General features: G+C 34.8%; 3 protein-coding genes across 5 annotated transcripts; 2 read left to right on the top strand and 1 right to left on the bottom strand.

Annotated features, from left to right (window-relative positions):
- On the top strand, window positions 4-2,597 carry LOC105165471 (protein trichome birefringence-like 43; the record flags this gene model as incomplete). Its single annotated transcript, XM_011084489.2, is given in 5 exon segments — window positions 4-310; window positions 393-564; window positions 665-843; window positions 1,437-1,595; window positions 2,214-2,597. Coding segments are annotated over 5 exon segments (1,074 nt in total). The 3' UTR covers window positions 2,530-2,597.
- On the top strand, window positions 3,511-6,170 carry LOC105165472 (protein VTE6, chloroplastic). Of its 2 annotated transcripts, none has more exons than XM_020694378.1 (5): window positions 3,511-4,032; window positions 4,575-4,828; window positions 5,018-5,141; window positions 5,513-5,617; window positions 5,826-6,170. In XM_020694378.1, exons 1-5 carry the CDS (start codon window positions 3,637-3,639, stop codon window positions 5,919-5,921), a joined length of 975 nt encoding a protein of 324 aa, XP_020550037.1. In that variant the 5' UTR covers window positions 3,511-3,636; the 3' UTR covers window positions 5,922-6,170. The 2 variants fall into 2 exon arrangements, with proteins under 2 accessions (XP_020550037.1, XP_011082792.2); XM_011084490.2 differs by having other exon boundaries at window positions 3,588-4,032; window positions 5,555-5,617.
- On the bottom strand, window positions 7,061-10,163 carry LOC105165473 (B-box zinc finger protein 22-like). 2 transcript variants are annotated; one of them, XM_020694963.1, is made up of 3 exons: window positions 9,779-10,163; window positions 7,857-8,291; window positions 7,061-7,767 (listed from the first exon to the last, which is right to left on the bottom strand). In XM_020694963.1, the coding sequence occupies exons 1-3, from the start codon at window positions 9,959-9,961 to the stop codon at window positions 7,480-7,482; spliced, it is 906 nt and encodes a 301-aa protein (XP_020550622.1). In that variant the 5' UTR covers window positions 9,962-10,163; the 3' UTR covers window positions 7,061-7,479. The 2 variants fall into 2 exon arrangements, with proteins under 2 accessions (XP_020550622.1, XP_020550623.1); XM_020694964.1 differs by having other exon boundaries at window positions 7,063-7,675; window positions 9,779-10,159.

The raw sequence follows: 13,017 nt of genomic DNA on the forward strand, positions 1-13,017 counted from the left end.
CTTTTTCCTAATTAATTCATACAACTCTTCTCTTTCCTTAAATCCCATCTCACTTAAGAAGAATGGGACATGAATTCTTCACATTCACATACATTTTTCTACTTTTCATTTTATGGTTCCGACCGTCGTCCTGTATTGATGCAGGATGTGATTTCTTTCGAGGTAGTTGGGTATACGACGACTCGTACCCTTTATATAACGCTTCCATGTGCTCGTTTATCGAGAAACAGTTTGATTGTCTCGGGAATGGAAGGCCTGATGACGTCTACCTCAAGTACAGATGGAAGCCCAGCGGATGTGAACTGCCCAAGTACGCGACTATAGTTGATAGTATTGATTTATTATAATTTTTAAATCATAGTCGTAATATATACTGGAATATTATGGTGCAGGTTTAACGGGCAAGATTTGTTGAGGAGGTATCAAGGGAAGAAAATACTGTTTGTGGGAGACTCTCTGAGCCTGAACCAGTGGCAATCTCTTACATGCATGCTGCATGCAGCACTGCCCCAATCAAACTTCTCCTTGAGCAGGACCGGCAGCCTCTCCACATTTTATATGCCGGTACGCACGTAGTTGCTCCATATACTTGTGAAATTCATGATGACAAATAACCTGCAATATTCAGACATCAAAGTTAATTGAAGTACTCACGATTTTGCAGGAGTACAACATCTCATTGATGTTGTCTAGAAACGCGTTTCTGGTTGATCTGGTTCTTGATAAGAAATTAGGCAGAGTTCTGAAGCTGGACTCCATCCAAAATGGCGACTTTTGGAAAGGGTTTGATATGCTTATATTCAACACGTGGCACTGGTGGCTTCACAAAGGAAACCAGAAACCGTAAGAATTTATTAATTAATGTTTCTTCAAATTATTTTAAAGGATAATAACTCCGTACTCGGCTGAAATTTAGTGTTTATATTTAAACTAAATGTGATTTGAAGATTTAAAATCTAGTAAATTGTTTACGTCTAACAAAATTCACCAAATTTGGACATATCAACAAAAACATTAGATGAGAATTCATACATAATCCCGATTGATTTATTAATAACTTATTCTTTATATATCAGAATAAATATTTTATAATCAAACTTTACTTATAAGGATATCTCCTTTTATGCATGTACTAGCATGTGAAGATGCATAACTGTAGTTCGGTCAGAAAAATATTTATCCATGTAATAAGTCCATAATCAGTCGATCAGGAGAAAATATGGATTGTCTTCAATTTTTTTTCCTAACATCAATAAATTTTGCGAATTTTTAATTTAGGGAGACTAAATATAATTTTTTAAATAACAAAAGGTTTATGTGTAATTTTATCAAATTCCAGGCAATCCAATTATCCCTTGTTTTAATTAATTAGCAAAGAATTTGTGTTTTTTTCTCAAAAAAAAAAGGGGAAAATTCTAAATAGAAATTAATATCAGATGGGACTACATCCAACAAGGTGATAAAGTGTATGAAGACATGGATCGGTTGGTTGCATTCGGCGAAGGACTGAGAACTTGGTCCAAATGGGTGGATTCCAACGTTAATCCTGCCAAAACTAAGGTTTTCTTTCAGGGCATATCTCCTACTCATTACAAGTGAGTATACTTGTTCCTTTTCTGCCTATCATCATTAATATTATATATTATAACAATTCTTTTTTTTTTTTTGGTTGAATATGATTATTTTTTATTTACTCATTAATAAATTAATTAATTGTCATTTTAACAACTATGTATATATTATGGAAAAAAATATTATTTATTCCCATGTGATATGAAAAATGAGCAAAAAAACCTATAAAAAATACTCTCTTCAAATAAAAAATAATTATGTAGCCCATAGAGGGCGAAGTGGATATTACTATTTCACTTTTGTTGAATTTTTTAAAAAAATAAAAAAAATATAAAAAGGTTTGAGGACAAGTAAAATAAATAATCTAGAGAGAATATTAGTTCATAAAAATATTTTAGAAAATTATAAAATACATAAAAAATTATAATTTATAATTTAAAAAAAGCATTTTGGTTAGTCTATCACAAAAATTGGATGAAAACCTAACGGAATGTGCACATTATTAGATGGACGCCAAAATCAAGAGGGTATTTGTAATTTTTCAAACAATGAGAAGGTATAGTTATAATTTACCCTATCATTTATAAATACAACGACACTATACAATAGCTTATGATTTTTTTTTTTCTCTACATGTACAGTGGTACAGAATGGAATGCATCAAGGACAGGATCATGCAATGGAGAAACTCAACCAATCAGTGGGGGGGTGTACCCCGGAGGAACGCTGCCGGCAGTGGCAGTGGTGAAGGGGGTGCTGAGTAACATGACGACGGGGGTGCGGTTGCTGGACGTGACAACATTGTCGGAGTTAAGGAAAGACGGGCATCCATCAGTGTATGGAATCGGTGGGCAGAGGGGGAACGACTGCAGCCATTGGTGCCTTGCTGGTGTACCAGATACCTGGAATCAGTTGCTCTATGCAATTTTGGTTACTGATGCAAAATCAAAGATTTAAGTAATTTGATTCATGTTTAATTACCCTCTTATAACTGCATAAATATGCAATGGATTTTTCATTCTATACCTTGATCTCTCCTTTTACGAAATTTTAAAAATGAACCCATGTTCCCTTTAAAATGACATATGGAGGCAAAAAATTATTACACTTTTGATCCCCATCGCTAATTGCCGTCAACTTTAACAATAGATCAATTTTCAACTTTGAGGGCATGTGAGTTTCATGTGTTGATCTACCGTACGTTAAAGTTAATGGCAGTTAGTGATGGGGACCAAGTGCGCAATGTTTTTGGCCTTATTTTTTGTCATTTTTTAACATAATATGAAGTAATTTTTAAAATCCCATAAAACGATGGGTCTAGTATAGAATGGGCCTATTGTGTGGAACTAAATTTGAATTATTGCATGTATCAATGTAAATAATTTGAGGGGCAAAATGGTATTTTTAATCCAATCGTATAGGGAGTGTTGCACTTTTACTCCCAACTGCTTTAAAGAGACAACAAAATAGATCCCACAATTTTAAAAAGCAATACTGCGCTATTCCCCTGTTTGAAATCCAGAAAGCTATTCCCCTTTTGCGCTTTTACTAAGAGAGTGAAAGATGATTAAGAGCGTTTTCCTGTCCTCAATGTAAGTAATTGGAAACCAAAATTACACTTTTTAGTGGGTAGGATAACAAGTTTAAGACTTTTAATTTTATTTGTAATGAGATTTTAAAATGATCTTAATTGATTTTAAATTATTATAAAAATCTAGTAACATAAAGAAATAAAAATATTAAGCCTCTATTGTTATGAACTAAAAACGTAATTTTATCATGCCATGAACTAAAGGGAAATATGCAATTTAACATTCTGGGCTGGATAATTTACTTTATTTTTTAAAAAATAAAAAAATAATTTATTAATTTTTTCATAGAATATATTCCTTCATTTTATATATTGAATAAATTGGATGTAACTTTGAACTAAATGTCGGATGATTTTTGTAAATCAGCCCCTAGACTAGAGTTTGCTGGTTGCATAGTTTGCAACAGATTCCTCCTCACTGGAGCTCTCCTTTCTTTCTTCCTCGAGCAGACCCCAACCCGGAACCTATAAAAATGGCAACTTTTCTCTCAACTCCCATCATTCTCTCTTCCAAGCCCTCCTCTTTTCTGCTCAATTTCCGAAACCCCACATCAAAAACCCTCTTCCTCCCCTCAAACTCACGCCCCAAAACCCCCATTTTGAAGAAAAGAATGCCTACACAAATTCAAGCGTCAACCCCTGATCTTGATCCGGGCTTGCTGCAACAAGCTGTTCAGCTGGTCCAATCATCGCCTCCCACTTGGCACTCTGCCCTCCTCAGCAACGCTGTGATCTTTCTGTTGGGCTCGCCAATTCTTGTTTCTGGGCTATCTCTGTCCGGCATTGCTGCTGCTTTCTTGCTTGGCACTCTTACTTGGCGTGCCTTTGGCCCTTCCGGGTTCCTTCTTGTTGCAACGTACTTTGTCATTGTGAGCCATAAATAAGTCTTTCTTCTTCTTCTTCCTCTTTTCTAATAAAAAGAGATCATGTATGTGTTATAAGCATGCATCAATTTCTGATTGCAGTCTTGAACTAAGTAATTGACTTTTAGGGGTTTTGCAGTTACTGGAATTTGTAAAGTGAAAACTTGGTTTCAGTTCATTGAAATGTGCAGGAATTGGCCTTATGTAAATCTTTATGGTTTGAGTTTGAAAGCAAGAGAAAAAAAAAAGTTGCATTTTTGGCTTGTTTGTTTCCTTCTGGGATTTGCTCTCACAATAGGGAGACGAGGGATTTAGCATTTTCAATGCTTTTATGCTAGAACTGAAAATTTTCCTGCTGTGTCTAAATTCATACTTCTCGGATGTGTTAATGGCTTAGAGCCAAGAAGTTGTGATTTTTGCATTTGACTATATAAACATTCTATTTGTTTATTAATGACAAAAGTTGTCAAATTTCCTGAAGATCTGGATGGAAGAATTTTGCCGTCTGGCTAGTTAGAAATTTGATATAAGGAATGGATAATTTGCAGGGCACCGCAGCAACGAAAGTGAAAATGGCTCAAAAGGAGGCTCAAGGGGTTGCCGAGAAAAGGGAAGGAAGGAGAGGACCAGGAAGTGTGATTGGATCGAGTGCTGCCGGCTGTGTTTGTGCTCTCCTATCAATCTATGGTATTGGTGGAGAGGCATTTGCTCGGCTATGGGGACTTGGATTTGTTGCCAGTTTCTCTACTAAACTGAGTGATACTGTCTCAAGTGAGATAGGGAAAGCATATGGCAAAACAACGTCAGTATTACTCCTATGCTGTAGTTATCTCTTAGTTTAACTCGACTTAATTCAAGTTTTCCTTTGAAAAATTTATAGTAGTAAACAGTAGAAAGGATGAAAAAACTGGTTTCTATCTGGTGGCCTATTGCCCTATCTGAGCTTGTTTGTCTTTGTTGTTAATGTAGAAGTGATTTTTCTTCATTATAGTTATCTAGTCACAACATTCAAGATAGTCCCCAGGGGGACTGAAGGGGCCGTCAGCGTTGAGGGAACTTTAGCTGGAGTTCTAGCTTCAATTCTTCTTGCTTCTATTGGTTGTCTTATGGGTCAGGTAACAACTGGACTTAAGTACTTGTCAGAGTGAAATTGATTATTCAGTTACTATATGGTGCTCGAATATCGTGCTTCTAACACCCCTTCAATGACATAAAAATGCCTTTAAAATTTGAAAAATTTGGTGAGTTGAGTATAGATAAGGTGTGGCTCTTAAGAAAGATTGCCCGGGATGAATGACTGCTGATCATGTCATGTAAAATACACCAATGATATGAAATGTAAGGTTGTGATAGCTAATTTAAAGAAAGCGATGGGCATGAAAAGAGTAGGTTGCCTCGCAGAATTGCAAGAGCCATTTCACATGTTATTTGTTTTTTTCGTTAAACTCTAAAGCTGCGACCAATGAAGAATTACGTCTGAAAACAGATTCATGTATCGGAAGTCATCATATGTGTGGTTGCTTCCCAGATTGCTAATGTTGGAGAGAGTATCATAGGTGCAGCACTCCAAGAAAAAGAAGGATTTCGATGGGTTAGTCATCATCTTTATCTCTGGATCCACTTCTCAACAATCTTTTCAAATTTTATCGATTCGAATGGAAGGATGTTATTTGAGTTGTTGGTTCACATTAGTATAATCTCTGCATCTTCCACCATGAAGCAAGCTCCCTCTCTGTCTCTCTCTCCCTTGGTGTTCGTTTATGTTGCATGTTCCGCTCACATCATGTTTTCTTTTTCAGCTCAACAACGACATTGTCAATGTCATCAACATATCCATGGGCAGCATATTGGCCGTCCTTATGCAGCAATTAATACTGCAAAGCTGGCGAACGTAACAATTACAACTCCATGGCCCGCATGCATAATTAACTGAATTAATCATCTATATGATCTCCCAGCAGCATAAGCTCGTAGATGCAGCATTATGTACCAAAAGTTGTTCCACAGAAGGGCAAGAAACGGAAAGAGCGTAGAACGTTGAGAACATAGCATGACTAGACATGTTGATAGTTGCAAAAATCTAATTTCCTGCCTTGTAAATCCCATTATTTTCACTACTAAGAATAAGAAGGAATATTAATGATTCTCATTTCATTTGTCTACTTTTACTGTCTTTTTTTTATGTTTTTTTCCACCATAATCATATAATGAGAAAGTAAAAAATTACAAGAACAGATTAAGAGAAGAACTATTAGAGATGGTTATGAAAAACCTATCCTTACTTGCGTGGGCCTAGAGGGTAAAATTGACATTCATTGCTCTTGCTGCTTTTCTTTTACCCACACAAAGTTAAATGAAAACTTTTGTTAATGCTTACTAGTACAAGTAAGAGATGATATGGTTTCTGTTACTAAGTAACTTGGGAAAAAAAAAAACATAACTTTCTTGAAATACAAAGCCTTATTTTAGAATGTCTATATTGAAAAATACAAGTTTTATATGTGAGACTGACAAAATAATTATAAAAACATACCTTTGTGTAACATATCAATCAAGCAAAATGGAGTGTTTGGCTAAGTTTATTTAAGACATTTTATTTGTTTCATAAGATTTTTTTTAAACTTATTAAATGTTTTGATTTTATTTTAAAAACAAGTTTTGTGAAGTGTTTGGATAAAATAAATATATATTAGTAATGATAAATTTGTAATTAATATGAGTTAATTACAAAAATGCAAAATAATATTTTTTTCTCAGAGATGTTTTGAACTTACACTTTCGCTCTTTTCTGTCTATACCTAATCCCATTCTATTGGAATTTGGACTAAAAATACTGACGTTAGCAAAAAAATGTATAAAATTTTCATTTTGCACCTTATTTATCATTTAAATTAAATTTTTGTACTTATAAAAGAATAAATATAATATATATATGAAGTGAACTTAATATTATTACATTTCCACTTTACAAGTACAAATTTATTATATGGAAATATTAAATGAGCGGTAAAATTAAAAATTTGTGTAGATTTTTACTAATGTAAATATTTTTTGCCCCAATCCTAATAAAAAGAGGTCAAGTATAAACAATTTTGAAAAATTTGTAAGCTCAAACATCCCCTAACACCCAAGTCAAGCTAACTAAATTTAGGAACACAGGCCCAGATCTTACATGAAAAGAGAGCAGTACAAACAAGCTTGACTTGATCAACAGCTAAACATCACAGTTCACTAAGTAGTAAGTACCTTATTAAAGTTTCGTACACGTTACCGTTCCTGTCTTGATTGCACAACCGGGAGTGTATATTCTCACTACAACATAGACCTACTTACAGAAGAAAGAAAGATTTGGCACAAGCAAGGATTTCAAAGATTTTCAGCCACCATGCCTCCTTCAGCTGGAGCTATCAAAATACGAGTGAGGGTGCTGGAAGTTGTGGACGGGAGAGGAAGTTATGTCGGGCACGTAGGTAGCAGCAGAGTAAGACTGACTATGAGAATTCTTAGGTCAGTAGAGCCCAGATGCTGTGGGTGGAGAAAGAATCTCCGGCACTGCCCAGAATGTATCTGGAGCCTGTGCAATACACTCGTCGCCCTCAAATTCTTGATCAGTGGCTTGTAGGATTGGAGAGTTGTCTGCGTCTCCCTGCTGGAATTTTTCCAAAGGCAAATTAGGTCTGAACGTTGTTGATACTGTAAGAATGTTCCACATTTCTTCCATGTATGATGTTTTATGAAGAACTACTTGAGTGAATCAGAGATGAAGTAATTAGCAGAGGCCTATATGTCACAGAATAGGAAATGAAGTAATACAGTAAAGTAATTCATACCATAGATGAGCTGTTATCCATGAAATTGTAATTCTTATTGTAATCCCCAAATCCAAGAAATTCATCCAACAGCCACTGAGAAGTACTTCCAGCTGCAGAACCTCCAGTAAAAGGCAGATCTGCTGATGAAATCCCTCCTACCATGCTAGCTTGGACAGGCAAATGTTTGCTGTGTTGACCACTTGACGATATTGGAGTTGTTCCCTCTGTAGGAGGACGAGTTTCTGCTCCTGAGATCTTCTCATTAGAATGAGAGTGCGTTCTCCCTGAGGATGATGACGATCCAGGTTCAGTAGCTTCGAGGCCTACTTTAACTCCAGTGAGCAAGAACCTCTGATGTCTTGAAACCAAGGTATTCGCCGTGTGTATGGAAAAATCACATTTCCGGCAAAGTAAAGCTCGGTCCTCCAGGCAAAAGAAATAGCCAGTTGTTTCCTGCATAACATTGCAATCAGGTTCCAAAACCTATTGATGGGGTAAACATAAAATAACAAGCATGCTTTGGCTATAATAACGGACATGGTGCCGTATAATTGGCAATATAACGGTAAAAAGAAAAAGAAATTGATTTTCATATGATATCTTTAGGCGAAGCAGAGAAATCATTTCAAGCAGTGTATGAGACAGTGACAGTCTAAATGTAGATTAAAAGATTAACCTCCCAAAAGGATAATTAGTCTTGCAGAGCGGCTCATGATAGGCAAACAGCAATAATGCTACAAAACTGACTGATACCTTAATCTCATTTGCAGCAACTCAGAACATAAAATTCATCTAACAGAATACATGTTGTTTACTGCAAGAGATCATGCAGTTGGAAAAGATAAAGCATGAGACGATACATGGAAACTATATGACATTGGAGCAAACACGTGCTTTTTCCCAGCGAACCTAAGTTTCTGGCATGGTGGCATGCGCACATGTTGTGCCCCCCAATCAACCAACCTCACACCCTCACCATTAGAGATTGATACATCGGGGCCCCTCACAACTATGGTACAGTTAGCACGGATTTTTCACAAAAATGGAGCCCTCAACCACAACGTCCGAGAAGACATAGTAACTGGCTCAGCTTACATATTCGATTACTCGAGTCCAAGTATTAAACCAAGCTAAGTTACCTCTGCGACTTTAAAATCGCATGCATTTTCCCCAAGGCTTCATTTGGATGGACGGATTTAGATTCGAATGAGGGATTTATAGAAAAATTTTCAAATTACTCCATACTAAATGAGTTAAAAATCCATCACAATGTTACTGAAAATAGCTCAAAATGAGAACGGGAGGATTTCAAATCATCTGAAACATAGAATTATCCAAACAAGTGTAGTGGATTTATTATTATGAATTTGAAATTCTTAACTCCAAATACATCACTCCAGACAAATAGAAAGAAGATTGTAAAGGCTGAACTGTATGTAAACTCAAAAACTACCTTCACAAATATGTGACTAACAAATGATCAAGAATTCATCACAACAAACTATTCACATATTTGATAAACAAATTAACCAAAATTATTATCTAGCAAGATTAGAAGGAAAACTCTCTCCATATCAATGTTAAATGAACACAAGAAAAGGATAAACAAGTGAGAATTGTGTGAAATATCAAAACAGCTCATCATGACTGCACAAATAAGCATCAAAACAATCTCAAACACATCCACCAGAACACTGTACCATCAGTTCCGCCACAACATATTAAAAACTACTGCAACAATCACCCTCTCAGAATACTTATTATTATGATCAAGATTGTTCAAACAAGCATTCCCATATCCCTGTGAGAAACAAAGAAGATTAACAGTAATCCCACCTCACCCAATGTATCCAATCCCGTTCATCACGGACGGAAGAACTCTAAAACATACAAAAGTTGAAATCTTGAAAAGATTAAAGAAAAACAAAAGATCATCAAACCTGGCAAATATCACACTTGGGCTTCTGCGAAGACGAGTTGGAGAGCTGAACCCTCTGGTGTTTACCGGCGAGCTTGTTTGCGGCGTGCACTATCTGATCGCAGTCCCGACAGAGGGCCGCCTCGTCGGCGCAGCAGAGGAGGTTTGCCTCCGCCACCCCACACACGTTGCACTGAATCTTCATCACTACCAAGACTTATGAGCTTAAAACATGTATATCAACGGAACCACCCCGCGGAAGTTCATGCGACAATCTGAGAAGAACGAGTTAGGCCAGCTGATGGGTGTAGGAAGAGAGTCTGGAAGAGGGTGGGGTGGAGGTGACGGTAGTAAATGAAGTGTAAGAGGAGAAGCGAGGGGGGGACAGTGGAGGGTTAAGAATGTTGCTGATTCTTGGGGGTGCGGTCGGAGCGGTGGCATCTTTTATAATATTTGAAAAAATTCTTAAATTATATGATATATGTATATATAATCAATTATTTTATTTGAATTATCAATCAATTACATAATAAATATATTATATTTATTACATAACTAATTTAGTTTTCATAAAATACAATTCAAATTAAAAATTTCATCACATTTTGAAATAATATTTATTATTTTGATTCTTTTTATGGCTATCTCAATTATATTTATTAGTAATTTATGACAAAATGAAAAAAATTAGTGAAAATTGGACTTGGATAGAATAAAATATTTTTTTAGTTCCATAAAAATTCAGGGCATAATTTATATTGATATATATCACAATATGGCAGGTGACACTTTTAGTCCCATAAGACTCAAAATCACGTCTTTTAGTCTAAAAAATGTGATGTTTGACCTTTTTAGTTTCAAAATTACAACACGATTCAAGTACCAAATAACCATTTTTAGTCCCAAAATCATAATGCACATAACTTTTTAGAACTAAAAATACGTGATTTTGAGTTTTATAAGATTAAAAGCGACACTTACCATAGATGTGATACCAAAACAACTTCTACTTTTATTTTATGGGACTAAAAAATTATTTATCCAATTTGGACATATTTGAATAAGTTATATGCATTTGACATGAAATTAGCATAAATACAGATAGAGTATTCAATCATTGACAAATATATCAAATTTGTTAAGTAATTGATTGGATGCCAGCAAAAGATGGTGCTCGATCCAATTAGATTATAAAATAATGAAATAAAATGTTAGAGTATGAATGAATAAAATTGAAAGTAGAAATACTCATTTATTATATACAAGAAAATGGAATTGAAATACAACTCCAAGTAAAAAAGTAAATTTGTTGTTTCAGCAAAAGTTGTAATATGAAAGTGAAAGTTAGCTTCTCCCGCTTGGGGCTCTCAATTCATAGACATCTTCAATCGATTGGATAAAACCAAATTCCCCATAGATTAGGTGGAGAATTCTTACGAAGTTGGTGGAATATTATCTCAAGTAGTTAGATAAGTTTAAATTCCCAATAATTTGAGAATTCCTCAAATTGGGGAGAGGATTATCTTCTGGTGATGTAAACTTGTAGTCCTTAGGGTGGTTGGAGTTCATTGTGAATAAAATTATCTTTTGAAAATAAGGATACTTTCTCGAATTTTCGATAAAGTGGTTGAAGTGGTACCTTCTCTTAGCCATAATTCAAAGACTTTAGAGTTTGAAGGTTACTTTCGGCTGGAGGCACCACGTGTCTCTGTTGAGACGGCTGATCCTTATCTGATTTTTTAAGATATGACCTCATAGGTCTTACGTATATGCCACTTAGGCTATCTGCAGATGCCTCGTGACATAGGCTTTTATTTTGTTTCCGGGATTGTAAGCCCCTGAGCTTCCTTATGTAAATGTGATGCCTTGATGGATTTCGATCGCTTGAGCCTTTTTGGGTCGATTTACTTCCTAGGAGCATCACATTCTAGACTTCCTGAGCTCTACTCAAATTGGGTCTTTTGGAGGTATTTTGGACCCTTTCTTGAGTTGGGCCTCTCGAAAGGCACATTGAGTCTCGCATTAATTTGGGTTCTTGTGATTTATTTATTTTTTTTATTAATTTGGGTTTTTTGAATTAATCTATTTTTATGAGAATGAATTAAAAATTTATAAAATAATTATTATTTAAAAAGATAATATCATTAATTTAAAAGAGAATCAAAATAAAATAATAAAAATTAAAAATTAAGAGAACATATGAATAATAAAATAGTGTATAAATGTCTATAAATAAGGATGTTAGTTCCACGGCAGACCAATTATTATCTCAAATTTTTAAAAAGGATCATTGTAAATTTACTTTTTCATAAAAATACCATAAAACATAGCTAAAAATGTGATTTTATGGATTTAAAATCCTTTACAACAAGAAATTACTCAAATAAGCATCATAAAACCTAATTTTTTTAGATTCCAATGTATCAGTATAATCGCAATAGGATATTTTTTGTTACGAAACATCTTAACCGTAGCCAGAGCAAAAGAAAGCAAAAGAAACCCCCATAGTAGCGGAAGCAAAAGGGGGCAACTTAAAATGCAAAAACGGGATTGTACAGGAACAAATACAAGGGATTTTTATAAATACTTTCTAAAGTTGTAGTTGTAATTACAAATTCATTATTAATAAAAACTTTTATAAATCAACTGTATGAGGTAATATCGTTACTTTTTATAATTTTTTAATATTACAAAAAAAATTTGTGTGATCAAATTTAACTTAAAAATAGCAGGACGTAATTTAAAATTTAGGTGGGAACAACATATGGCATGGTATTAAAGGCGGTCTGACACGTGTTGGTGAAGGGGGGGGGGGGTGGGGGGCTTCCAGTTGTAAGAGTAGAGACAACGCAAGCTGTGGGGGGGGGAACCGGGTCATGTGAGAACCGCAGACACAATTTTTTTGGAGTGAAGAAAATTGATCGAAAACTTTGACGCATTTCATGTGTTAGATCAATGTGCTGCAGGGAAAACAAAACCACGTACAGACAGATGCATCCGTTCATTGGAAATGAAATTTTCGACCATTTTAAGAAAAAATAAATTTTTTAACGTAACTTAATTTGTGTGTTATATTTAGGTAATTTACATTTAATGTTCTTAGATTTGATACGATTAAAAATAGACAAAACTTCAATTTTAGTCGTCATTTTATACGTGTTACACTTTTGATTTTTTATCTATTAAAAACCCACATTTGATTCTGTAAATTTTATAATTTTGATATATTTAATTTCGTAATCATCTAGTGATCAAATTAAA

This window comes from Sesamum indicum, linkage group LG6 (assembly GCF_000512975.1).
Source record: "Sesamum indicum cultivar Zhongzhi No. 13 linkage group LG6, S_indicum_v1.0, whole genome shotgun sequence".
Classification (NCBI taxonomy): domain Eukaryota; kingdom Viridiplantae; phylum Streptophyta; class Magnoliopsida; order Lamiales; family Pedaliaceae; genus Sesamum; species Sesamum indicum.